This window comes from Salvelinus namaycush, chromosome 23 (assembly GCF_016432855.1).
Source record: "Salvelinus namaycush isolate Seneca chromosome 23, SaNama_1.0, whole genome shotgun sequence".
NCBI classification, from domain to species: Eukaryota; Metazoa; Chordata; class Actinopteri; order Salmoniformes; family Salmonidae; genus Salvelinus; species Salvelinus namaycush.
The window spans coordinates 42830825-42858217 of NC_052329.1; the positions used below are offsets into that span (position 1 = coordinate 42830825).

At 42.4% G+C, this 27393-nt stretch overlaps 3 protein-coding genes across 3 annotated transcripts; 1 reads left to right on the forward strand and 2 right to left on the reverse strand.

Moving 5' to 3' along the window:
- Positions 1 to 1403: 1403 nt before the first annotated feature.
- tsen34 (TSEN34 tRNA splicing endonuclease subunit) lies at positions 1404 to 3813 on the reverse strand. Its single transcript, XM_038962062.1, has 4 exons — positions 3254 to 3813; positions 2815 to 2953; positions 2440 to 2724; positions 1404 to 2243 (listed from the first exon to the last, which is right to left on the reverse strand). Exons 1-4 carry the CDS (start codon positions 3548 to 3550, stop codon positions 2041 to 2043), a joined length of 924 nt encoding a protein of 307 aa, XP_038817990.1. The 5' UTR covers positions 3551 to 3813; the 3' UTR covers positions 1404 to 2040.
- Positions 3814 to 10980: 7167 nt separating this feature from the next.
- Positions 10981 to 18259, reverse strand: LOC120018453 (eukaryotic translation initiation factor 2A-like). Its single transcript, XM_038961665.1, has 14 exons — positions 18195 to 18259; positions 17772 to 17841; positions 17602 to 17673; positions 17242 to 17360; positions 16703 to 16802; positions 15821 to 15903; positions 15517 to 15590; positions 15282 to 15426; positions 15036 to 15152; positions 14154 to 14728; positions 12690 to 12803; positions 12365 to 12481; positions 11787 to 11852; positions 10981 to 11646 (listed from the first exon to the last, which is right to left on the reverse strand). Exons 1-14 carry the CDS (start codon positions 18220 to 18222, stop codon positions 11581 to 11583), a joined length of 1746 nt encoding a protein of 581 aa, XP_038817593.1. The 5' UTR covers positions 18223 to 18259; the 3' UTR covers positions 10981 to 11580.
- Positions 18260 to 18674: 415 nt separating this feature from the next.
- On the forward strand, positions 18675 to 23190 carry LOC120018454 (stress-associated endoplasmic reticulum protein 1-like). Its single transcript, XM_038961666.1, has 3 exons — positions 18675 to 18881; positions 19055 to 19130; positions 22553 to 23190. The coding sequence occupies exons 1-3, from the start codon at positions 18798 to 18800 to the stop codon at positions 22591 to 22593; spliced, it is 201 nt and encodes a 66-aa protein (XP_038817594.1). The 5' UTR covers positions 18675 to 18797; the 3' UTR covers positions 22594 to 23190.
- Positions 23191 to 27393: the final 4203 nt, after the last annotated feature.

Consider the following 27393-nt stretch of genomic DNA (forward strand, 5'->3'; position numbering starts at 1 on the left):
CATGTGTAACCACGCCTGCACAGGACCTCCATCTGGCTTCTTCACCTGCGAGATCATCTGAGACGAGCCTCCCGGACAGCTGATGAAACTGAGGAATATTTCTGTCTGTAATAAAGCCCTTTTGTGGGGGAAAACTTATTCTGATTGGCTGGGCCTATCTCCTAAGTGGGTGGACCTATGCCCTCCCAGAACCACCCGTGGCTGTGCCCCTGCCCAGTCATGTGAAATTCATAGAATATGGCCTAATAAATTGATTTAAATTGACTGATGTCCTTGTATGAATTGTAACTCAGTAAAATCGTTGAAATTACTTTTCTTCAGAAAAGGTTGGCGTTAAGAGTTTAATGGCTGATAGCAGAAAACTGAGGATGGATCAACAACGTTGTAGTTACTCCACAATACTAACAAATTATGTAAATTATGTTATGTTTGGGGCAAATCCAACATATCATTGAGTACCACTTCATATTTTCAAGCATGGTGGTGGCTGCATCATGTTATGGGTATGCTTGTCATCGACAAGGACTAGGGAGTGTTTTAGGATAAAATGGAATAGAGCTAAACACAGGCTAAATCCTAGAGGAAAACCTTATTTAGTCTACCTTCCATCAGACACTAGGAGACAAATTCACCTTTCAACAGGACAATAACCTAAAACAAGGCAATAGACACTGGAGTTGCTTACCAAGGCGACATGGAATGTTCCAGTGGCAGTTATAGTTTTGACTTAAAATCGGCTTGAAAATGTATGGCAAGACTTGAAAGTGGCTGTCTAGCAATGATCAACAACCAACTTCACAGAGCTCGAAGAATTTTGTACAATCCAGCTGTGCAAAGCTGTTAGACTTAACCAGAAATACTCACAGCTGTAAACGCTGCCAAAGGTTATTCTAACATGTATTGACTCAGGTGTGAATACTTGTGTAAATTAGATATTTCTATATTTCATTTTCAATAAATGTCCAAAACATATTTTCACTTTGTCATTATTGGGTATTGTTTATAGATGGGTGAGAAAAATCTATTTAATCAATTTTGAATACAAGCCAACAGCAAAATACGATGTATTGTTCTAACGTGGATGTTTGGTCATATCTATTTGGTGTCATGTACAGTAAATATACATGCTTTTTCACACCGTTGACCATTCTCCAAGAAGCCGACAGTTTTATGTGGGGCAGTCCAAGGTCGTGTTCATTAAGCACCAAAAAGAAAACCGAACTGAAACTGGGACTACCTGGAGTGTTCATTAAGAAACACTCATTTTTGTTTTGTTTTCCACCACAAAATGTTTTCAATTGCATTTCCTAATGCAAGTGCTTTCCTTTTCTTCTGTGGTGGCAACTCTCTGTCAGGTATTTCTGAACACAAATCGGCACTCAAACAATGGTTACACAAAAGTGAATTGTCTTCAAATATATTTTCAACAATTGTCACATTACAATCCACACACACTTCAAAGTAAATATTTTTCCAAGGAAACACCCCCCCCCCCCCACTCAAGCCAAGCCATGACCGTTGGCAGTATTATCGACTTTTCATCTTTGATAAAAACCAAGATACTTTACCAAAATCATACACTCTTATTCACAAACTCCTACTGTACCGCTGCTAATTGTTGTACAATAATAGTAGCCTCCCCACTGGACTGGAGAGCAACGCACCAGGGGTGTATTCATTAGTGGACACTAGCTAAATGTTTTGCAACGAAAACAAGTTTCTTATTGGACAAATTCAGATAAATTCCGCCCCGTTTGCTTCCTAGTGAATACACCCCTGCTGTCTGTAACCGTCCCACCTGTTCAGTGGCTGAAATTACAAATGAACCCTAGACTCTACACCCTTGGCACTCCTGTTGTGTTGAATGTATTTGAAAGATATAAGCATTATGACAACTTCCGCATGTGAACGATATCGCCATATATAGTGTCCCACTGTGGTGCTGCCTACAACATTCCACTCCACTGTAGTGACGTGTAGCCTCTGGCTAGATGAGAGATGTCGCCATATTGCTTCCACCTATAGTTCCCAACTGTGATCCTACACCATTCCACTCCACTGTAGTGACGTGTACACCACCTCCTCCCTGTCATCTTCCTGGCTTTCCCCTGACGAACACAGGAGGACAGTCTTCTTCACATTGGACCCTAGCCTGGCAATGGCCAGAACGTCACAGAGGGGCATCGACTCGTCCATGGAGATGCACACGACAATGAAATACGCGTGGAAACGGAGGGGGTCACCTGAGAGAAAGGGGATACAGAAGAGGAACAGAAAGACTGACACGACCATAGGTTCTGTTTTGTAGAGAATGATAGGCTACCCAAGTCGGCAAGATCGGACCAAAAAAAAGCCACTTTGAAACTACTGGAATCATGCACTCAGCTGAGCTCAATCAAATTTAACCATAGATCAATGTGATTGAAGTACGGAGCTCACCTGGGTACACCAGGTAGTCTCCCCCAAACTTCCCGGCCGAGGTGAGGTAAAAGCCCTGGCGCCTCAGGTCCCTGAACACTCGGAACCGGGTCTCGGACCTCTCGTCCCGTGGTGTGGGCCAGTCTGCGGCCAGGAAACGGCGCACCTCGGGACAGTGAGACAGTCCTGCTCGGGCTGTGCACAGTTGCACCGCCATGGCCGTGCGAGGGAATGAGAAGCCGTGCTCCAGAGCTTCGAGACGGTCTCTCACCGCACCGTCTGAATCCTCCTGGCTTCCAGAATCCTCTAAGAGAAAACATAGCGCCATCAGAGCCAGGACACTTGATTCACTTGTCTCGCACAAATGCCTGTATGTGAGTGATGATGTCCCCTCACCGTTATGTTTCTCAGTCATTACTCTCAGTAATGTTGTCTTCCTGTCCGCCAAGACCATGGCACCCTGTTCCTGAAAGCTGTTCTCCAGTCCTGCATGGTACTGCTCCACTTGCTCTGGATTCACCTCGGGATCCTCATTCTGTAAGGATCAATTAACCAAACTGAGCGTGAAGGGCTTGAGGGGGAAACGCCGGATTAGGGCTTGAACCCACAACCCAGTTATATGGTAAGACACTACCTACCCCCTGTGCCATAAATGTCTTTGGCAGAGGCTATACTATGCTCACTAAGTGGCTAGATCTGTCTTTTACAATCCCAACCACCAATTGCTTTATTTATACAGTACAAATCGTAATGTCAAAGTATTTGCAGCCAATTAGTTATTATAGCATCACCACTACACTTGAAACTACTGAACAAGTGAAAAAAAAGTGTTTACTGTCGAGTCAGGAATAACTGCAGCTCTCCCCATGTCCGCCAGCAGTCGTCCCTCCTCCGGCAGCAGCTCGAGGGGTCTCCCCAGCCGGGTGTTCTGCCTAGGTTGTCGGGCCAGAGACCCCACCAGGGTCCCTATGATGCCCAGTTCACGGGCCGATTTCAACTCGTCCGCACGCCACACCAGAGGCGTGGGCCCACAGAAATGTATTCCGATGACATGGCGGCTGTTCGCCATGCTTTCTTTACTCGCGTCCTCTCTGGACACAGTTTTCGTTATCTTTTGCTCCGGCGAATCCATCTGAATGTAGCATACCCAAACATATGATACTTTTGAGGTCGATTTTGAATTAAATGTTCACGCACTTAACTGTCGCATACACCGGGGTGGTGTCCACATGAGTTATCATGATGCGTATTGGCTGAAAAGCACAATAATTTAATGATTCCTTGGGTTTAAGAAGCTATTTGCAACAGTAATATCGAGAGAAACGACAAGACAATCTCTTAAATATTGAGCGTACCTTACGTGCAATTCTAGTGCGGGTGAGTTCTGGTACTTCCTTGTTGTGTGGAACAACTTCTTATTCGATGAGGTTTAACGGCGGATGGCATCCAATATGTTGCATTACCGCCACCTACTAGACTGGAGTACAACTCTCTTATACTTTGCTTGTAAAATAAATAAATACCCTACCATCTAACACTACACTCACATTTTTTTATTCCCCAAATAAATACTCCACTATTTAAATCTATTTAGACCTACCTCATGCCAACAACCTGATAGGATAGGACATCACCTCTTAACACACCATGTAACTCTTCTGATGTCAAGTCTCATACACCCAAATACCTCTCTGCAGCTGCCACCACAACCTCAATTTTCTGCAACTTACATTCCATCCCTGCAGTACAATTGATAACCATTGCTATAAATGCTAAAAATCCAATCTTACTGAAACATATATCACTTGTTGGCCTATCCCTCTGTACTGGTACAGATCTACTACATTTACATTTACATTTAAGTCATTTAGCAGACGCTCTTATCCAGAGCGACTTACAAATTGGTGCATTCACCTTATGATACTAGTCACACACTCCTCTCAGGATCCCTCCACCTTGAACCATCTTCCTCTACTTTCTTCACTCAAAATAACAGACAATGTCTCTTCTGTTTCACCACTCTTGCCACCCTGTCTGCGTCACACAATAAACAACGAGCACAACAAACACCAGGAATCTTCCCCTTCAGTTGGTCAACTTTAACATTTACTGCTACCCCTGTAATCACTCCTTTCAATGGTGCCCTTTGAGAGCGAAACAATTCTCATTTCTTGCCCCCATTTGTTTAATGCCGAGCACCTTCTCCCTCTGATCAGCAGAAACACAAACTATCACAAGACCTCTTCTGGTTACAATACCCAAATCTGTTTTCACCCACCCTGAAACCACAAATGGATCAGCCAAAAGGCACTTTTTCCCAAAACTTCACTCCTACTGTCACAGACTCATCTTTATCCTGACCCTCGGTGCAAGCCTCGGGCTCCGAGAACTTCACCACACCTACCACCTCTGATACTTCGACCTCATTCACTTCCATTCCTCCTCCTGTCTTCAGCTCCCTCTGCTTACACTTTCTACCATTCTTCTGCCATTTTTAACCGACCATCTTCTTCTCTCCCTCTCTTAGACCCCTCCTCTGCCTCTCTTTTTCCCATCCATTCCTCCTCCGTATTTCAAGTACACAACTCCTTATGATAATACTGCACTTCTCCTGACATACATCTTGTTCTTGCTTTCTCAAGGGACGCCATTTAACCGGCTGTCACAATCTCTGTACAATCAGCACGAACCCCGCAGGATCACCTCCTAGAACAATTACTAGAATTCACCACAACAACGCTTATTATATGCAACTAGAATTTACTTAAGACTAAGACTTGGGCAAAGCCTTTTGTGTGGGAACAACCTTCTTCTATTATATGATTGCGGTCCGCAAACAAACGTTAAAGGTGCATGCCGCTACCTACCGTGCTGGAGTGTGTGGTCAATCACGGTTTACAATATTAAATCCTCCTACCTAACTCAGTACTACTGGGAAAATAAAAAACAGCCCTATTAACCTTTAATAGACCCCATCCCTCAAATCCCTTCCTAACCCCCCAACCTCAACTATCAAAATGGCTCTGATCTTACTTTTGCCCTCACCTTTACCCAGTGGACCATTAATATAATTTATATATCTCATTTTAAATGGTCTACAATTTCATTCCCTTCCACACCCGAATGGGCTGGGACCCAGCAGAATCTCACTACTACACCCAGTCTCTCAATTCTCCATAATAACATTAATACCTCCAATAGTATGTCACTCCTATTAGATTTGCCAAATGATAAACTATTCAATACAGACAGGGAATCTGAGCCTACTATAATTCTGACAGGTTGTACGTCCTCCACCCACTAGAGGGCAACTACTATCGAAAACAGTTCAACTGTATACTGACAGAGTACACTGACAGTTCATCTGTTAGTCTTCTACATATCTGCACATCAAATTCAGGAACGTCAACACCTGCTCCTGTGCACCAACTATCTGGGTCCTTGGATCCATCTGTGAACAGCGGAAAAAGGCATAAAAACGTCTACCATTGTAATTAGCAACCAGTTTCCCTATATCCCTGACTTCTGACCAATCTTTCCTTTTCTCTGCCAAGGTTAGATCCTCCAACCTCCAACTCCCTCAAACCACTCTCATCAGCAAGCTTTCCAACTGTCCAACCAAAACCACTGCCATGTCTACTAGTATATTCCCAACAGTCATCTAGAACAGTAGCAGTGGGATGGTCAACCTCACAGCCTAACCTAATAAGGTAGTGACAATGTTTTACGTCGTATATCCAAAGGCATCTCACCTGCCTCCACTAGTAAGGCACATACAGATGTTGATTTAAATGCACCAATACATATCCTTAAAGCTATATACTGGATTCTGTCCAGCCTCTGAAGCCATGTCTTCGCCGCCATTATATAAACTATACACCCGTAATCAATGTCCGTCCTGATCAGAGCTCTATAAATATCCATCAACAATTGTCTGTCAGCACCCCATTCATAACCTGAGACCGAGCGCATAAGATTCAGCACCTTCTTTACACTTTGTTTCAACATTTATGACATGATCTTTCCATGTATATCCCTCATTGAACCATAGACCCAAATATGTGTACTCAGAAACCCTCCCCATAAGCTGTCCATAGAGAAACAACTGTATATTATCAGCAACTTCCTATTTCCGAAAGACTTCGCCACTGACAATTTAAAACCCTAGTCAATCGACCATCTTTCCACATCCACTATAGCTTGTTAAATAGATTTGGTCACGAGAGACATTCCTTCCCCTCTTCCAAATAGCTCCATCATCAGCATATAGGGAAGCCCCAATACCCCTACCTACATTCGAAAACACATTGTTAATCATAATGTTGAACACAATAGGACTGATAGCACTGCCTTGACGAATGGCATTGTCAAATGATAAACAGATACAACTTTACAACCTATTTTAACTCAAAAATAGTGATTAAATAAGGCCAAAACCCAGTTATATAATCTCCCACCAATACCAAGTCTTTCCATTTTAATCAGTAGGCCTTCTCTCCATAGAGTTGTATGCCTTTTCAATATAAAAAAAAACAGCCATTACATCTTTCATGACCAGGGTTTTTTCAACTTCATTGCTCACCTTTAATTATGCATCCAAAGTAGATCTACCTTTATGGAATCCACTTTGACATTGACTCAATAAACCTTTATGTTCCAGGAAATATGACAATCTGTTGACTATCATCTTTTCCACCAGTTTACACAAGTTAGAGGTCAGTACTATTGGTCTATAACTATCAGCACATGAAGGGTCCTTACCAGGCTTTACAAAAGGTAATATGAAATCTCATTTTATTTGTCACATGCGCCGAATACAACAGGTGTAGACCCTTACAGTGAAATGCTTACTTACAAGCCTTTAGCCAACAATGCAGATAAAAATTTTAAAAAGTGAAATGTTAAAAAAAAAAAATAATAATAATAATAATAATTAAAGAGCAACAATAAAATAACAGTAACGAGGCTATATACAGGGGGTACCGGTACAGAGTCAATGTGTGGGGGCACAGGTTAGTCGAGGTAATTGAGGTAATATGTACATGTAGGTAGAGGTAAAGTGACTATGCATAGACAATAAACAAAGAGTAGCAACAGCAAATGTGTGTGTGGGGGGGTTCAATGTAAATAGTCCAGGTAGCCATTTGGTTAGTGGTTTAGGAGTCTTATGGCTTGGGGGTAGAAGCTGTTAAGAAGCCTTTTGGACCTAGACTTGGCGCTCCGGTACCGCTTGCTGCCATGCGGTAGCAGGGAGAACAGTCTATGACTAGCGTGGCTGGAGTCTCTGACAATTTTTAGGGCCTTCCTCTGACACCGCCTGGTATAGAGGTCATGGATGGCAGGAAGCTTGGCCCCAGTGATGTACTGGGCCATACTCACTACCCTCTGTAGTGCCTTGCGGTCGGAGGCCGAGCAGTTGCCATACCAGGCGGTGATGCAACCAGTCAGGATGCTGTCAATGGTTCAGCTGTAGAACTTTTTGAGGATCTGAGGACCTATGCCAAATCTCCTGAGGGATTCTTCAAGACTCTCTTGGTGTGTTTGGACCATGATAGTTCGTTGGTGATGTGGACACGTTCATCTCTTTTGTCTTGATCACGTTGAGGGAGAGGTTGTTATCCTGGCACCACACTGCCAGGTCTCTGACCTCCTCCCTGTAGGCTGTCTCCTCGTTGTCGGTGATCAGGCCTTATTGCACATTTCCAAACAGAAGGTATAACCCCCTCACTCCAAATCGTATTAAATAATCCCAGGAGAACATGTATGACCTCATCAGGTTGATGCTTACACATTACATAGCACAACTGATCATGACCTGGTGCTGTGTATCCACAGCCTTTTAAGGCTGAACGCATCTCATGTATGGTAAAAACAGCATCCAAAGAAGAGTCAACAGTATCCCTTTTCTTATACACATTAACATGAGAATTTTTAATCTCACACCTGCATTGCTTATATACTTCATCCAAAGTAACCCCACTATGTACCCTAGCAAATGTCTTCCCCAACAAGTCAGCTTTTTCTTTATCAGTTACAGCCATTTTTTGACCCACAATTAAAACTGGAATTCGAGTGGACTTGCTTCTTCCAGTCATTTTCTTGAACATAGACCATACATCCCCCAGCTCTGTACCCCTGCCTATTGTAGAGCAGGACTGTCTCCATGCATTTCACTTGAAAGACTTAATGACCCTACGTACTAATGCTCTCATCCTTTGGAAATCAAGTAGATTCTCAGGAGTCATTGTCCCTATGCAACGTCCTGTAAACACAATTTATTTTCTCGAATAGATGCAGTGCACTCTTCAGTCCACCAAGGAACCACCTTCCTTTCCTCACCCACTTCACTTACTGGCAAATATACATTCACAGCACTCAAAATCAGAGAGGTCACAGAGGCAGCACATACATCGACCAGCCTCTCTAAAGACAACTGTCCAACAGACTTAAGCAATGATCACTAAACTTTTCCCAGTCTGCTTTTTGAAATCCCCATCTTCTGAATGGTACTCTATCTAGAATAGTAACATCAATGTTCATGGTACATGAAATCAGGAAATGATCACTTCCAACAAGTAGAATCATTCATTACATTCACACATAGATCCAGTAGAGTTAGAAGCCATGGTGAGATCCAGGCAGGATGTAACCCCTCAAACATCAACTCTTGTACCACATCCATCAAAGACATACTAATGCTCGTTTCCATCAAATCTTCCACAATAGTACCATTAGCATCTGTATGTGTGCTTCCCCATAAACTACGTGTATTAAAGTTGCCGCACCGTATCTCTCTAGAGCCCAATTCTCCTGATATTTCATCAAACATCACTACAGATAGTTGACAAGGGTTGTAAAAATGGTGTTACTTAATATTACTACCTGCACTGTAGATTTCCACCATCACACATTCATATCCAGATGGGACAGGTATATTACGATATACAAGATCTTCCCTTATGAAGGTAGCACAACCACCACTCTGTCAAATTGATCCATCAGATCTGATTGAACAATAACCAGGAATAATACAATCAAGATGTGGTCAAAGCCACACATATCACATCAAGTTTGATCTCCATATCAATATTTCTTAAACTCCTGACCATTAGCAATAAGGCTTCTGGCATTCCACTGAAGGATAACAAAAACCATAACTTGGATTATCATCATACTGAGACATTCCATCATTAGTATTATTAGGAGTCAACATATCAACAACCATGGTGACAGTAACATTCCATCATTAGTATTATTAGGAGTCAACATATCAACAACCATGGCGACAGTAACATTCCATCATTAGGAGTCAACATATCAACAGCCATGGTGACAGTAACTGTTACTCCTAAATACTCTGTTGCTGCTTCCACAATGATCTTTAACGTGGCAGTTGTTCTTTGCACAAACACAGTCAGGTCGGTAACCTTTCCAATTAAGGCTATGAAGTCAATCTGATTAACTAACAAGGTGTTCTTTGACACAACACATTTGTGAGAGCAAGATTTCTAAACAGGTCTGGTATCCGTGCCTGGACCAACACAAGCAACATTTCCTACCGTAGTTCCACTTATTCCAGGACTGACCCTATTAGCTCCATCATTCTGTCTAATAGTTCCAATCTGCCTTGCAGCCTCTGCATAAGTAACATAATGAGTTATTTTATATATATATGGACCTCTAGCCTCTTTCTGCACCCGGCATCCACCAAATGCGGCACTGTGTTCCCCCCACTATTACAACAGTTAACCTTGACATTGTTTCCACATTCACCATAATCCTGTTCCCCTCCCCACTTGGTACATGTTTTCTTTTCTTTGCACAGAGACACTACATGTCCCATTCGTTGGCATTTAAAACACCTTAATGGAGGCGGGACAAACTCTCTAACAGCGAAAGCCAGGAAGCCCATCTGAACTTCCTTAGGCTAAACCTTCTCAAACATGAATAATACTGACAGGCTTTCACTTCTCTGCCCCTTTCTTACTGAACAGCCTTTTGGCTTCAACCACTATGCTCCCCTCTACATTTTATTTTATATCATATCATCTACGGACATAGATAGTGGAATCCCAGAAATGACCCCCCTCAGCTTAGCCGAAGCTCCAGGGACATAACTTGTTTTTTTCTTCCCATTGAGAGTATTCATTTTCAGAATCGTCCCCGGTTGAACATGGTCAGCACAGAATATTAACCAACGAATCCGGCTAATGTGACTTCACCTATCTTTCTTACGCCATTGGTTAATCGAATAGGTTGCACAGTAGATAAGACCCCGTGGCCTCATCAAACACGTATCAACTTTCCACTTCGACACATTAGTTTCGTTTTTCACTACCTTCACCCTCGCAACACTATAAGTGCCACTGCTGTCAGCAGCGCTTATAGAAGGGTCATTCTTTTTCCTTTTCACCCCAAACCATCCAGGTCCATGACTTTCATCATCCCCACCCATACCATCAGAACTATCATCCATGTCGTGTACAGTCCAGTACAGCCTAACCCAATATAGAACGATGGATTCTATTTTGCTTCTCCACCGACCCTTGAGACCACAAAAAACGTTTTCTACATGTTTCTTTTTCTCGGTTGACCTTTTCGGGTGGTTACAATATCACTGGTGTGTTGTGTGGTTGCCAATGGCAAGGAAGAACCGTGATTGGCAATGCTCTCGTCCAATGACAACCCAATTCAATCAATAATAGTGACATCACACAAACTATTCTCAATTATACTTTTTTTTGTGGCGATTTATGAAATTAGCAACCATTTCTTGGAACCATGAAAGAACAACTGTTTTGGCAGCATACCTTTTTAAAATGTTTTTATTTCATAATCTCAATGAACTGAAACTAGTTAATTCAACTTAAAGTAAAAACCAACGTAACACCTAGCTGTTGAAACCTTTAACTGCTTACTATATACATCAATTCTAAATAATATGTATTATCACTGGCTTTAATAACCTGTACATACATTGCATAGCAATAGCGCCTTGATGCTTTTAAGGCTCAAATTTACTTTAAAATGTGACAAGTAGTAAAGATTGTATGAGATCCGAATTTGTGTCCATTAAATATAGCTTTGGGAGTGCTCTTGGATCTTGATCATATGGCAAGGATGTTTTGTGTTTTATTCATGAACAAATTCAGTCATTTATTTTTACACTTTTAGTTGAAGATCCTCAAGCTCTTTCATGAGTTGAGCCTCCTTTTCCATCTTTTCCAGCTAAAAGAGAAATGACAAGGGAGAAAAAGAGAATACATATTTTAACACACATCTGTGATATTTTCAAGTTGAATATACAAATGTAAAAACTGTGGATATTTATTGACGGTGTGCGTGACAATAGTTTGTCAGAATAATACCTGGTTCTTTTGAATGGGTTTCCCAGTTGCTTGCAGCGCTTTCAGCTCGTCGATAGCTTTCAGTTTCTAGGGGTCAGTTTGAAATGAACAGAATTAACGTAGAGCTAAGCCATTCTCAACACCAAAAGGGCAACACTTGAAGTGGAACTTACCGAAGACTCATTTGTCTACAGTATGCTTGTGATAAATCATTTTCATAAGAGTGAAAATGAAAAGGTCAATTACAGTAAGAAGTAAAACTCGCTTTCCCACAGACATTCCGGAAACCAGTCAATGGTTTCTCTATATTTTGACTATTTTCTATATTGTAGAATAATAGCAACTTTTTTGGTTACTACATGGTTCCATATGTGATATTTCATAACTTTGATGTCTTCACTATTATCCTACAATGTAGAAAATAAAAATAAAACCCTTGAAAGAGTAGATGCGTCCAAACTTTTAACTGGTACTGTATATTGCACCTGGAAAATTACTGTAAGGTCAATTTGTAAGTAACAAACAGATTACGACAGGTACTTCAGCCACCAACTGATACAGTAACTCCTGAGTAATATACAGTGACCGTGTTTTGCTACCTTTTTAACGTTCTTGATCTTCTTGTCCGTCTCTGGGTCGCCACAAGAGGTTTCAGGCTGAGCACTGCTGGCTGGAGATGGGTCTGACTGAGGCTCAAGGGCATCTGGGTTTATCTCCTACACAAGCAGAAAACACAACTTGTTCAAACCCTAGAAGGCCTTCAAACGTCACAAGAATAATACACACAACTTGAGATCGCTTACCTCGCTAACACCCACTTCTCCCCATCTGATAACTTAGACAAGAGCAGTAGCTCTGAGCTATTCTCCCAACTCGCTCATTCATTACCGCACATTCGGAGAAGATCGTGCAAAGCATCTGTACCTGTTTGGCTGCTTTCTTTGCCTCTCGTTTTTTCTGGTTCTTCAGAGCCGTCTTTGACAGCTGCTTGTCCCCGGTGGCGCCAGGCCTCATGTTCTGTGGAGGCTCCTCTTCATGCTGACAGAGAAAAGGGTGGATATTTATGGATATTCCCTCATCGCTATTAGGTCTTTCTCCTCGGGGGTGGATTCAATACAACTTTATTTGGCCCTTTAACCCATCAGAGTTTAAGCCGGGGGAGGGGTGTGTGGGTTCTACTAAGTTATATGGAATTGTTTTAAGATGGTCATAACAGGGATCATATAGTTATTTGATTTAAAAATGTTAAGACACCAAAAAACAGATTTGATGAAATAATTATTTTTGGCCTTACTGCTACTAACCCATACAAACGCATTGAATAACAGATTCACTACATGGAACAACAGATAAACCCCAAAATATCGAAAGGAAGTTTGCGCTGAAGTGTCTCTCCTATATCTGTTAAGATCAGGAACAAAAAAATTTGTGGGGCAAAATATATTTTGATTTGTTTAACACTTTTTTGGTTACTACATGATTCCATGTGTTATTTCATAGTTTTGATGTCTTCACTATTATTCTACAATGTAGAAAATAGTAAAAATAAAGAAAACCCTTAAATGAGTAAGTGTCCCCAAACTTTTGACTGGTACTGTACATGTTCGTGAGAATCTCACCTTTGCACAGAGGGGTAATACTAGTGTGTTGCCCAAACGATTTGGAAACTACAGACAGAAGTTGGCAGATCGGCTGTACCGACGTCAGAAGAGTCTCCTGACACTTGTAATGGTCGTAGAACAAAACGGTACCATCGTGTTCGTGAGAGTCTCATCTTTCCATAGATAGTTTGTAGGCCAAAACGTTGAGACGATTTTGTGAGAAGAACGATTTTCGGGATGTCTCATGGTCTGACTAACACCGCTCTAGCTCTGTCACCTTTCACCACAGATGCGGAAGTGCAACATAGGCAGATGTGGTGGATTGAGACGCATCCAATGCAAAAGAAGTCTCTATCTTAAACTTCGTTTTTTAAATGTATTATGCTAATTAGATTTCCACGCCGACATTGACCTTAGGGGGTTAAAAGGATAGTTCACCCACGTGACATCATGGTTTCTTTACTCTGTAAGCAGTCTATGGACAAGGTAAGACAGAAATACATCCTTTGGTTTTGTTTACCTGGCCACTGTCTCCAAATGCTAACTTTTCAGCATTTATGGCACAAAACCAATGCCTGGTATCACTAATATTAGCACCAATGAGTTTTATGTCCAAATCAACCCAACGTGTTTCAAACTGATTGTGTAGCTCAATAAAGTTAGTTAAAAGATGATTGGACATGCTAATTAGAATTTGAGGAACTCTCTTTAAATGCACATTTTTGTTTTACAATTGAATGCCTACTGAAAACAACCCAAACCTGACCCCTGGACTTCCTCTACTCACCAGTTTGGAGCTGGCTGTGACCGGTTTATTCCGCAGGGCAGGTGGGCGGTAGGCCTGGGCCGGCTTGGCCTCTGTGCTGCCCAGCTCGCTGGGTGCTGCCTGGTACTTCACCGGCCTCTCAGGGAACGTCCCGTCTGGGAAGGGCTGCCACACAGTCTCCCAGAGCTCTGTTCCCGTCGGCGTGTCCTGCTTGTACAGAACCGTGCCGGTGTAGTGCCAGATCTTGTAGCCGTTGCTGACACGTAGCCGGGGGGCACAGGTCGACGTGACGACGTGTTCACCATCCGGGCACCAGGCGAAGTGGGTGGAGTCGGGCGCCTGGGGCTTGGACACCTGCTTCCACTTCTTGACATCCCACACCTCCATCTGGCCCCGCAGGTTCCCGAAGCCGGCCAAGACCAGGATGTGGCCCTGGGGGCTGTAGTAGACGGCATTGCGGGGGCCCGTGCCGAAGTCGAAGACAGGATCGCACTTGAGGTTGTAGACAGTAGCCTTGGCGGGCATGAAGCCATAGACCACGCAGAACTCTGTGGAGCTTGGGCTCCATGCCACATCGTAGATGGGCCCGTTCTTCTCTGTTCACAACACAGATACCACACGTTTATGAACCACAGAGCATCAGCTAAATTCATTTAAATGAAACCTGGGCGTAAGCAGCGTGGCTCGTTCGGAGGTTCGAGCTGCTCAGCGTACAATTGCACTCTGGTTCTATTTTTGAAGAATGACGCGCTGCTCACGCCAGAGAACACTTAATAATGTGGCTCACGCAGGCCAAATCTACATGTCCAGTGTAACAGCTAAAAACATACCGAATGACCATGCCTTCAGACATACAAATAATGGTGGAGTAAAAACACACTATATACAAATCTGCAGACTCACGTAGCTGCACCGCAGAAGTCTCCCCATTGGTGGCCAAGTAGTGTAAAGTTTGTTCTCCGTAGTATGAGGCTCCTGTTTTATCCACCTCTATGCTGGCCTGCACCAGAACCGCAGTGGCTGATGGGGAAAAAACAAAAGCCGTCATGGCAGTAATCTTCTACAACTACAAACTTTATTAGGAAAACGCAAACCACACATTCTCCATAACATTTACTTAACATAATTATATTAGAAACGTTGACCAACCTTTTTTGTTCCATAGCATGGTCACCCTGTCGGCCTTAAAGAAACTCTTGTTGGCCAGAGCAGAGGTCGGGCCACCAAAGTTGGGGTATTGGTATAGCCGGACAAACGAGGGGGCACCTTTGGTCCCAGGGACATAAACAGCCACCTTCAGCAGAAACACAGTGGCAAATGTCAATAACCTCTACAGTCAGCTAACCAAACAGATATATGAAAACAAGACAAAACAGAGGTATACCTTACTAGGCTGACTTCCAGGGGACAGCATAAACTCAGACACCTTCTGCAAGTGAAGCTTATTGGCAATGGTGACTGGAAAAAGAGATGATTAACTAATAAAAATATTGGTACTTACAATATAAAGTGCACAATCACTACCTAGTTCTCTCAATAAATTATTGGTTCTGTGTGTCACATCAGTAGGGAGCTGCCATCATAGCTTGTTCTCCATTGTTAAGGAGATCTCTTGACCTCAATGGGAATTCCTGGTTGAATAAATACAATTTATGGTGGACAAGAAAGGGGGCAATGAAGACACTTACTAAAATCGTTGTTCTCAAAAAAGTGAAGTTCATTGTTAACACTCCTGACAGCAATCTTCTCGTCATCTGACCAACTTGGACACCTGTACACATTGACAAGACAAAAAATGATCTGTTCAGAAAATAAAGGGCACGATGCAAACATAACTAAAAACTCTCATCATTTTCAGTTTCTATTCAATGGAGCGCGAGGTGATAATGACCGACAGTAGGACATAGTGGTGGAAGACATTATCTAGCCTTCCCAAGTCCATCATTAATTAAATCACACTCACATGATTAGTAACCTTGTCATAGACTTGGGCCTAGGCTTTAGCTTAGCGGGCACACAGGAGAACCAGTTTCTAACTCAGTCACTAATGTATTTATTTACCCTTATGTTACAAGGTAAGTTGACTGAGAACATATTCTCTTTTACAGCAACAACCTGGGGAAGAGTTACAGGGGGAAGGAAAGGGGATGAATGAGCCAATTGGAAGCTGGGGGTGATTGAAAGGGGCCAGGATAGGAATTTATCCAGGACACCGGCTAACACCCCTACTTTTATGATAAGTGCCATGGGATCTTTAGTGACCACAGAGAGTCAGGACACCTGTTTTAATGTCCCATCTGAAAGACGGCAACTTACGCAGGGTAATGTCCCCTTCACTGCCCCGGGGCATTGGGATCTCCTTAGACCAGAGGGAAAAGTGCCCCCTACTGGACCTCCAACACCACTTCCAGCAGAATCTGGTTTCCTATCCAGGGACCGACCAGGACCGACCCTGCTTAGCTTGAGAGGAAAGCCAGTAGTGGGATGCAGGGTGTTATGCTGCTGGCTAATCCTCTGCATTTCTTTACAGATGGACAAACACACAATAATAGAACACTGTGCAAACTCACCATCCCTGTACCTTCTTCTGGTAGAGAGCCTTGAGGCAGGTCCCAGTTTTCAAATCCCACAGCTGCAAGTTGGCATCTCCCTGTGGGTTGTCCTGTGTCTCTGACAAGAGAAAGGGAAACTATAATTACATTACTTATTGTAAAGATGATTGCTAGTGCAGCACAAACAACCACAAACCATACATTGCAATGGACATGGACATTCAAATTATATCTAGTTTCAAACGGAATACATTTCGACTCCCTACTTGTGTGCCTGCTTGAAGGCTCTAATACACTAGGAAAACAGAGTAACGTATACGGTCTGTTCTAAAAAAAATATGCCAAACAAAAATTCTGTGAATAAAAGGTGCATAGAACTACGTAGAAAGTGACTCTCCGTCACTCCATTTGCGTAGTGTGTAGAGCCCTTCAGCCATAAATAGATTCCTGAAATATGCTAAGGAGTACAATATCAAGAGTCAGTGTTTTCCATTTATCATCATCTAACCAAACCGTATAATGTTTTATTGCATTTCAATGTAGTTATGGAAACTTACTGCTATACACCTGCCATGTAGCCAGCACAGTGTTCAGCGGAGAGAACTCCAACATTGCAGTCTTTGGAAGGTCAAACAACCTGACTTGAGAGCCATCTGCAACCTTCACAACAGTGACCCTGACAAACAAAACATGGGCATGAAAACTACTGTAATCGGAACAGTCTCAACACATGCAAAATATTCCAATGACTGAAGAGGTAGTCTACAGGACTAATGTCATTCACACTACAGCATGCAAGGGTTGTATACTAATTCTGCATACTGATACATAGGGCTCAAGTCAAAAGTGGTGTACTATAAAGGGAATAGGGTGCAATTTTGGACGTAGCCATAGTATTATGATGTAGCTTTTCTTACTTCTCTCCATTGCACCACGCAAACAATGTCCCGTCCTTGCTGAAAGCCACATATCTACTTTGCCGAGGGTCCCTGAAATTGAAAGGTTTAGTAAATAAAAAATAGAATTTGAAACAGTTGCACAGTGATTGATTTGGCTAACAATTTAAAATTGATAGAAGGGGAATGACCTTTGAAAATCTGCATTCTTTTCGCAGTTTGGTGGTCCACGGAGCAGCACTGTCCCGTCAGATCCCCGGACTGTGTGATCACAATAACAGCAGTAGTTAATCTAAAATCACTGATGTAATAGCTATGTAAAATGAAAGAATTTGCCACATTATCATCAGCAGGAAGTAAATCTGATAGGAACGGAATTGGGTTTGCATGCTACAGCATCTGCCAAAATGTTTATGAAGTATTTGGCTAGCTTGTAACACTATTACTCTGACAACAGCAGGTCACAGTCGACTTGAAATGAAGGAAATTATTCAGCATTCCAACTCACATGACAGTTAAGATGGGCCGTTGCGTATATTCTACAAACTAGGTTAACATATAACACAACACGTAAACAACAAATAAAGAGTTTACTCTTCAATAAAGTAACCCACCTGCTAAAATAGGTATGGGGGGCGCCATGATGTACCGGAAAGAGAATAATCTGCAAAAGGAAATGCGGAAGTCTCAAGAGAAAAGGGGCGTGTCATTGGAACATTGGCCACGTCATCATGAAATATGTGACTACAGGTAATCACATTTTATGTCCATAATAAATTCACTCCTAAATTGAATGTTATTTATGAACAAATACATGCTGATCTATAAAAAATATATATTTTAATGAAATGCTTTTAGCCATTTTGTATTCTTTCTAAGAAAATAAAAAACATTTGAGGAATGACACGACCACGGAATAGCCCTTCCTGTGTGGGAGTGGTCTGCTTTGTGTGTACGTAGACAAGTTCGAGACACCCTGCCAATGGTGGAGTTCGTTTAGCATGATCCGGTGCCCCGCTTAATCGAGATTTTCCTGAAGGACCAATTGGAATGGTCTAAAGTCTATTACGCCCGGGTACCGGGGCATGCAAAACGGACTCCACCACTCACTCGTCACTAAACGGCGACCGAGCTCTGGAAATTAGCCTACTGTCTACATTTGACAGCTACAACTTCATAAATAATCAATAGCTAAAAGGCTACAATTAGCTTAAACAATGGTTGCAAAACAGAGAATACGCATGGCCAACGAGAAACACAGCAAAAACATCACGCTGAGAGGCAATGTGGCCAAATCCACGGTAAGTTTTTTGGGATACAATCAATCAATAGTCAGTGAAGACTGTACTAGATACATTTCTATTTTGTTTGAAAATAATAGCCTAGTTACTAGTTTGAATGGTTTCAAAATATCTAAAAGTCTACTTCAACATTTTGATGTATCTTGATGTTGGTTTCTGATCTATTTCTGCAGAGAAATCCAGGTGAAGACAAGGTGGCAGTGGGACCATGGCTTCTGGCATTATTCATCTTTGTCGTCTGCGGATCAGGTGAATGCATATGTACAGTGTACACGTGTTTTTTCCCAATGATGTATACAAACATGTTATACATTATTGGTTTATTTCCCCATGTTTTAGAACTGATTGAAAATGTCTATGTCTCATGATAAACCAAATGTTTTACGCAGCTAATATTATGTGATTCAGGTAAGGAGTTCCCCATTCATAGACACTATAACTACCTTTAGCGCCTATTGATGGAGGTAACTTCTTCCCAGGGGACTTTAGTTAAGAGCCACCCTTGGTCTGAACTAGCCCAGTATGTACTCTTAAGAAGCCTAACGTTACCAAGGACCTTATGTTATTTTCAGAGCTAGACTGGCTCTGGCAGCCAAATACTCTAAACTTGAATCGATTCTTAATTGCGACACAGTTCTAGAAACATAAAGCCATTTACTTTCATGTCACATCTAGTTGCAGCCAACAGTATTTTTCAGTGACAACACGTTTCTGGTGGCCTTCTTCTTTTACACACAGGTGTTCGGAGCATGTTATAGAGAACTAATTAGCACAGGTGGTCCCTCTGTCTTTCGTAAACACGTAACATGGATATATGGCTTTGTGGGAATACTAACCGGATAAAAGGTGTGTATCAATTTAACGTTTTGTTTTTTGGAGAAAAAAATACAGAAGAGGCCTTCATTCAGTGACTCTCTTATTTGTAATGTAATGGAACTGAGAGTCATGCTCAAAGGCTAGGTTTCAACGTGAACATGCGTGGCTTGCGGTACAGTTTTGGAAACATAAGGATCACATCTTTCATATCAGCGAGAAATAACTTTCAAAAAACAAAAGGTTAAATTACTATACACCTTTTTTATAGGGTTTGGGTTAGTGTTCCCACACAGCCTTGCCAGAAGATACTGGCCCTACCATTACACCTGTTTACACTGAGCTGCACTGAGGTCAGAACGCCATCATGGTTACATTAAGACACCGTTGAGCCGGCGCGAGATACGGGTCAGAAAACTTACCTCAATGCATTTTGCAATGGCAATTGCGTTCCGAACCTCAGTGCAGCTCAGTGTAAACCAGTGTAACGGTAGGGTCAGTATCTTCTGGCAATCACACGGACATTATCTCCATGTTACAGCGTGTGTTTACGGAAGACAGTGGCGACCACCTGTGCTAATTAGCTATAGAGCATGCTCCAAACACCTCTGTGTAATGGAAGAAGGCCGCCAGAAACACGTTGGAACTGAAAAATACTGTCGGCTGTAACTGCAATAAATCCAGATAAAATAATGTACATTTAAGGGTATATTTTGCATTTGTGAAATTGTTTTGATTTGATATGAACGTAATAGGTTTTGATTCTAGAACCGTAATGCAAATGAGAATCGATGAATGTTTAGGTGGAGTTTTTGGCTGCTAGAGCCAGTCTACCTCTGAAAATAACATAAGATCCTTTGACCATGCAGCGCCTTTTCATCTGCATTGGCCGGGCAGCATTTAAGGTGATACGGCCTCTGCAGAAGTCAGGGCATTCATACTTCTTGCGCTTTGTGGAGTAGGGCAGAGCTGTTGTCAAGGAAGTGAGTTTGTGTTTATACAGGACCTCCCGCCCCCACCTATCGTCAACCAATCATCTCATTGTGGAGCTATACTGCACCCTCAGTGTTACAGCATTTTGGAGGCGCATGGCGATGCGGTACGGAGCTCAGTTTGGCCTCTGCATCCCTCTGGATGCTCCACAATTGCTTCACACCCTCCATACGGAGCCTCCAACCACATTTTCAAATCAAGCATAAATTGGCTTTCAGGAGTAACGGTATGCTTGCCTACAATGCTTAAGAGTACATTCTTTGGCTAGGTTAGGAGATGCAATATGATATCAAACATCAGTCTCTCAAATAAGTGCTGTTTGACTGAAAGGTTGAAGTTCACCACTATATCCACTAACTCTCACAAACCTTGAGGTTAGGCCCTCTGGCTGTGGACAGAGTTTTAGATAGTTATACTTCCTGTCTGTACCTAATAAGCTCATGGAAGAAGTGTAGTGTTACTTTTGCAAGGTCCTATCCAACAATCAAGCATTTCGCTACACCCGCAAAACATCTACTAAGTATGTGTATGCGACCTCTAAAATGTGACTTGATTTGTATGCTGTAGTGATACCATAGCCAGCAGGCTACTGCTGAATAGGAGCGCACATACATTTTTCAGATTCAAATCAAATTTTATTGGTCACATATTTTGCAGATGTTATTGCGGGTGTAGCGAAATGTTTGTGTTCCTAGCTCCAACAGTGCAGTAGTATCTAACAATTCACAACAATCTAAAAGTAAAAGAATGGAGTTCAAAAAGATATAAATATTAGGACGAGCGATGTCGAGTGGCATTGACTAAAATACAGTGGAATAGAATACATATGACATGAGTAAAGCAGTATGTAAACATTATTAAAGTGTCTAGTGTTCCATTATTAAAGTGGCCAGTGATTCCATGTCTATGTATATAGGGCAGCAGCCTCTAAGGTGCAATGTTGAGTAACCGGATGGTAGCTGGCTATTGATGGCTATTTAACAGTCTGATGGCCTTGAGACAGAAGCTGTTTTTCTGTCTCTCTGTCACAGTTTTGGTGCTGTAGATTTCCTGGAGGGCAGGTAGTGATGCGTTGGGCAGACTACACCACCCTCTGGAGAGCCCTACGGTTGCGGGCGGTGCAGATGGGATAGGGCAGTGTGATGGCGATTGCATCGTCTGTGGATCTATTGGTATGCACATTGAAGTGGGTCTAGGATGTCGGGTAAGGTGGAGGTGATATGATCCTTAACTAGCCTCTCAAAGCACTTCATGAGGACAGAAGTGAGTGCTACAGGGCGATAGTCATTTAGCTCAGTTACCTTTGCTTTCTTGGGTACAGGAACAAGGGTGAACATCAGACTGGGGTAGGGAGAGATTGAATATGTCCGTAAACAAACCAGCTAGCTGGTCTGCACATGCTCTGGGGACGCGGCTAAGGATGCTGTCTGGTCCGGCAGCCTTGCGAGGGTTAACACGTTTAAATGTCTTACTCACGACGGCCATGGAGAACGAGAGCCCACAGTCCCTGGGAGCGGGCCACGTCGGTGGCACTGTGTTCTTCTCAAAGCGGGCGAAGAAGGTGTTTAGCTTGTCTGGGAACAAGACGCCAGTTCATCAATCTAATCTCACCAACCCCCTGCTATTTGATAGAAGCAGGAATAACCTCTGTATTTAAATGCTCAATCTAAAGATAAGATGGGTTTGTATTTGCTACGTCATACTATCACGCATGTTTTTTTCCCTTCCACAATTGGGATAAATAAATCAAGAGTACATAAACCACAGTGGAACTATCAGTTTATGTAATGTGATTGAGGGCCCTATTTAATATCCCTCTCTCAAACGTATCGAATGCTTAATAGTGTTCTCTGATTATTTTTCAGCAATCTTCCAGATCATTCAGAGCATTCGAATGGGAATGTAATATCAGGAGCCCTACCGCCATCACCTGTTTCCAGCATTCCTCTACACATCAAGTGGTTTCATGGTGCCTCACAAGACTGAAGATGATCAACTACCATCTGTCCATTCCTTTTTTCCCTATTTCTCTTTTCCCCTCTTTGGCATTGCCAAACAGGGTAAGCACACCCTTGTCATCTTTGCCTTACATAACTGAAAGAAGAAAAAAAAGATTGGAGATGTTGTTTCAGGGAACTACATGGGTATTTGTACAGTGATGACTGCTGTATGTGTTGATTGATGTGCCAAAACCAAATGGAGTGAATGTCTGATATTCTCCTGTGGTATAAATTCCGGAACACAAGACCACAGTGACTTCATTCTAGGACTAAACTCTTAACTATTCTTGGTTGTACACGGCCAGTATCTGGTGTCTTATACCCTTTATATTATAATGAATATGTTATGTGACGCCTTTTCTGTATTTCCAGTAATTACTTCAGTCAACGAAAGGAAATGAAAGGTCTTTTGAATCAGAAGATTTGCACTGTTTGGCTAAAACAATGACATCTACTATTTCTGCTTAAACAAATAAAAAAAAAGGTGTGTCCTTGTTATGGTTTGACATGTTATTTTCTTGAGTGGCTGCATGCCAAATAACATTGTATGGGTTCATGCACTTCAAATGTGTAATGTTGTATTGAAAGAGGAATATAAACAAACAACTGGTCCTGTGTGGCTCAGTTGGTAGAGCATGGCACTTGCAACACCAGGGTTGTGGGTTTGATTCCCATGGGGGGGGGGGGGGAGTATGAAAATGTATGTGCTCTAAAATGTTCAGATGGGATAAGTTTTACTGGTGGAGCTCAGTAACATCTGTCATTTTAGTCCCGTCCGAATCTGCCATGTCAAGGAAGGTTTATTATCCCAGCCATAAAAACCTACTGTTTTTCGGCAAACTCCTCTGATAATACTTACCCTGTGCGAATCGTCATCCCTGTGTTTTGAGGGATATTACAGAGTTTAACAGGTGCTGGGCCCAGTTTGGTTAAGAACATGGGAAGAAATTGATTCTTCAAAGTGCTATACACGTAGCCTACAGATGAATGCTCTGTTTTGTCATATATCAACTTTCCCAGTGACATACTTCTTTTAAAAGATAAAGTGGACAATATTGTGCCAATTAATTGATAAATTGCCAAATACATCAGTTAATTAAATGTCTGCATAGGTTACAGTTCATGGTTCTTATTGATATGCATTATTATTTGGACTTTTACCCAACTGAAGGCCATTAGACCAATATTAGGATATCCCTAGATGTGAAATATCTTCACGCCTAGAAGGGCATCCAGGCGTCTGTCATAACGGTCAATTTTGAATGAGGAAAAAAAAGATTTACAGGGGCAGTTTGGTAAAACTAATCCCGTCCGAATCGTCCACTGGAAAAACGGACATGCTGGGGTAATAATTAACTGGCGTTCCATAGTAATACTAGTCCTGTGCAAATTGGGCTTTTAGTCCCTAGAATTTGAAAATGTGTAGTAGCAGTGCAGCATTGGTAGCTTTTTGTGTGTTATTACTTTCTTTCATCCCTCCATCCCATTAATTTTGCCCATAGAGATTAGCACCCTATGACGATGTCTGTATACAACAAGTTATTGCTTACTTATACCCTTTAATCATATATCATTGGAAAGCTTAGATTCACAGCTATCCATAATAATTTTTGGAACGTTCGGGTCAACAGAACTTTGACCTTTGGCCTTTAGTGGACATATCAGAATTACCTGTATAAATGGCTTTAAAAAGGAAACACTGATACATTTTAAGCAATGTTTGACAAGTTCTAAAAGATCATGAAATTATATAACCAACTTCTTTTTTTCCCCCCAATTGGTAGTTAGTCTTGTCCCACCGCTGCAACTCCCATACAGACTCGGGAGAGGGAAAGGTCGAGACACAACCCACTTAACCCAGAAGCCAGCCGCACCAATGCGTCAGAGGAAACACCATACACCTGGCAACTGTGTCAGCATGCATTGCACTCAGCCTGCCGCAGGAGTGCCTTAGACCACTGCGCCACTCGAGAGGCCCAATATAATCAACTTTGAAAGCAAAGCTACAACTATTGTTTTAAAATCCTATATTGTACCAATGACATTAGAATGTTGGAAGCTTAGCCATAGAATTCCATGTAATGGGGCAGCTATGTTTTGGATTGTAACTTTGGCGATAAAGGCACCAAATTGCACACACACAGCTAGAACGGGGTTTTAAAAAGATTTGTAGGGCCATCACAGAATTCCCTCATTAACCCCACAGAAGCCATTTTTCCAATATGGCCACCAAACAACTCAATGGGGTTTTAGTGGAAAATTTTGCATGACCATTCCTGTATGAAATATAATTGTAGTTTATGCCCTGCATTTCTCATAGTGATGTAGAATGCACAACCACATGAGCCAGGTGTGCCAGATATACACTGAGTGTACAAAACTTTACAAAACATCCAGGTGACATCCAGGTAAATGCTGTGATCCCTTATTGAGCTCACTTGTCAAATCCACTTCAATCAGTGTAGATGAAGGGAGGAGACAGGTTAAAGAAAGATTTTTAAGCCTTGATGCAATTGAGACATGGATTGCGTATGTGTGCCATTCAGAGGGTGAATGGGCAAGACAAAAGATTGAAGTGCCTTCAAACGGGGTATGGTAGTAGGTGCCAGTGTAACGGATGTGAAATGGCTAGCTAGTTAGCGGTGATGCGCGCTAATAACATTTCAATCGGTTACGTCACTCGCTTTGAGACCTTGAAGTAGTGGTTCCCCTTGCTCTGCAAGAGCCGTGGCTTTTGTGGAGCGATGGGTAACGATGCTTTGTTGATGTGTGCAGATGGTCCCTGGTTCGCGCCCGAGTCGGGGCGAGGGGACGCCATAAAGTTAAACTGTTACATTGATGCTGTTGACCCGGATCACTGGTTGCTGAGGAAAAGGAGGAGGTCGAAAGGGGGGTGAGTGTAACGGATGTGAAATGGCTAGCTAGTTAGCGGTGGTGCGCGCTAATAGCGCTTCAATCGGTTACGTCACTCGCTTTGAGACCTTGAATTAGTGGTTCCCCATGCAAGAGCCGCGGCTTTTGTGGAGCGATGGGTAACGATGCTTCGTGGGTGTCAGTTGTTGATGTATGCAGAGGGTCCCTGGTTCGCGCCCGGGTCGGGGCGAGGAGACGGACTAAAGTTAAGCTGTTACACCAGGCGCACCAGTTTGTATCAAGAACTGCAGTGCTGCTGGGTTTTTCACACTCAACAGTTTCCCGTGTGTATGAAGAATGGTCCACCACCCAAAGGACATCTAGCCAACTTGACACAACTGTGGAAAGCATTGGAGTCAGCATGGGCCAGCATCCCTATGGAACGCCCATACGAATTGTGTCTGTTCTGAAGGCAAATGCTAAAATCGCCACTGTACCTATCAAATCCTTGCATGTTTAGAGAAAGTGCCAAGGGTGTGCAGGGGCTTGGTTAGGGGTTTCGTCTGGGCAGGACTTGCATATGCCATTGTGGCTTTGCTGCATTGGGTTTAGTTTACTTCATATAATGTATGCAAATGCATGCGTAATGGTCAGCTTCTCCCTTCCTCGCACCCACAGCGGACACAAGGCATCTCCTCCACTTCTGACATCATCACCTGCATCATCCGAGACTACGATGTGTATGTACACAGAAACCTGCAGAGGCTACACCGCCAAAGAGCTCAACGTCAGCTTTATCAATGTGAGTTTTTCACCCTTTCTAGCAATGCCAGTCAACTCCACACGGATGTATAGATTTTAGACCATAGAAATGGATATCCAAATAATGCATGTGTCATGTGTCTTGAAAAACAAAAACCCCACTTAAGCTTGCATTCTAAAACAAGTGTAGAAAAACGCACTTAGTTCTATTTTTCAGTTGCAGTGCATCAAACTTGCATTACTTCAACTGTATTCATAGTTGGAGGCACAAACCTACATCACAGCAGGCAGCCTAGCTGTTAGAGAGGTAAGCAAGAAACCAGAGGGTTGTCAGTTCCAAATTCCCCGTTCTGCAGGAAGTGAGCTGGCAACCAGGGGGTTGCTGAAATCAAATCCTTGCCTATTGAACGCTGTTTGGGTCTTTGCGTGTCAAAAAAGATACACGTCAAATAAGCTTTTAATTTGACAGGTCAAATAACAAAATTCTATGGAACACCGTTTGGGTCTTTGCGTGTCAAAAAGATACACGTCAAACAACAATATTTGACACATCAAATAAGCTTTTAATTTGACACGTCAAATAACACAATTATATTATAGAATGTTGTGTGTGCTGAATTTGCACGTGCAAGCCAAGCACCACCAAACGAGCAGGATCAATAAAATGTGCAAATATTTTTGATACAGATGTTATTAGCAACTTCTGGAGTAGCTAGCTAGCTTTAGCTTGGTACCTAGATAGCACCAATGCAACCCGCCTGGAAACAATGACCAGTAGAAACTGCAGTCATTTTCAATATTCTTAGCAATGATTTAGGAATCATTGTGAGTAAGTATTCGCTAGGTAGCCACTTGTTGTTCGCCTATTGAAATTTAACTAAAGTTCAGAAAAGAAAAGAAACTAGCTAGCCAGCTACTTAACCCTGTTTCCCTAAGCTAACCTTATAAACAACCACCTAGCTTCATCTGGCTAGTGACGCTTGACCGGACCTGGTATGTGTTGTGAAGCTAGCCACAATTGTGAAATTTGCGGTTTGCCTTCAAAATAAAAGTTCCTTGTTGAAAGTGATGCAGAAAGTTAAAATTGGTGG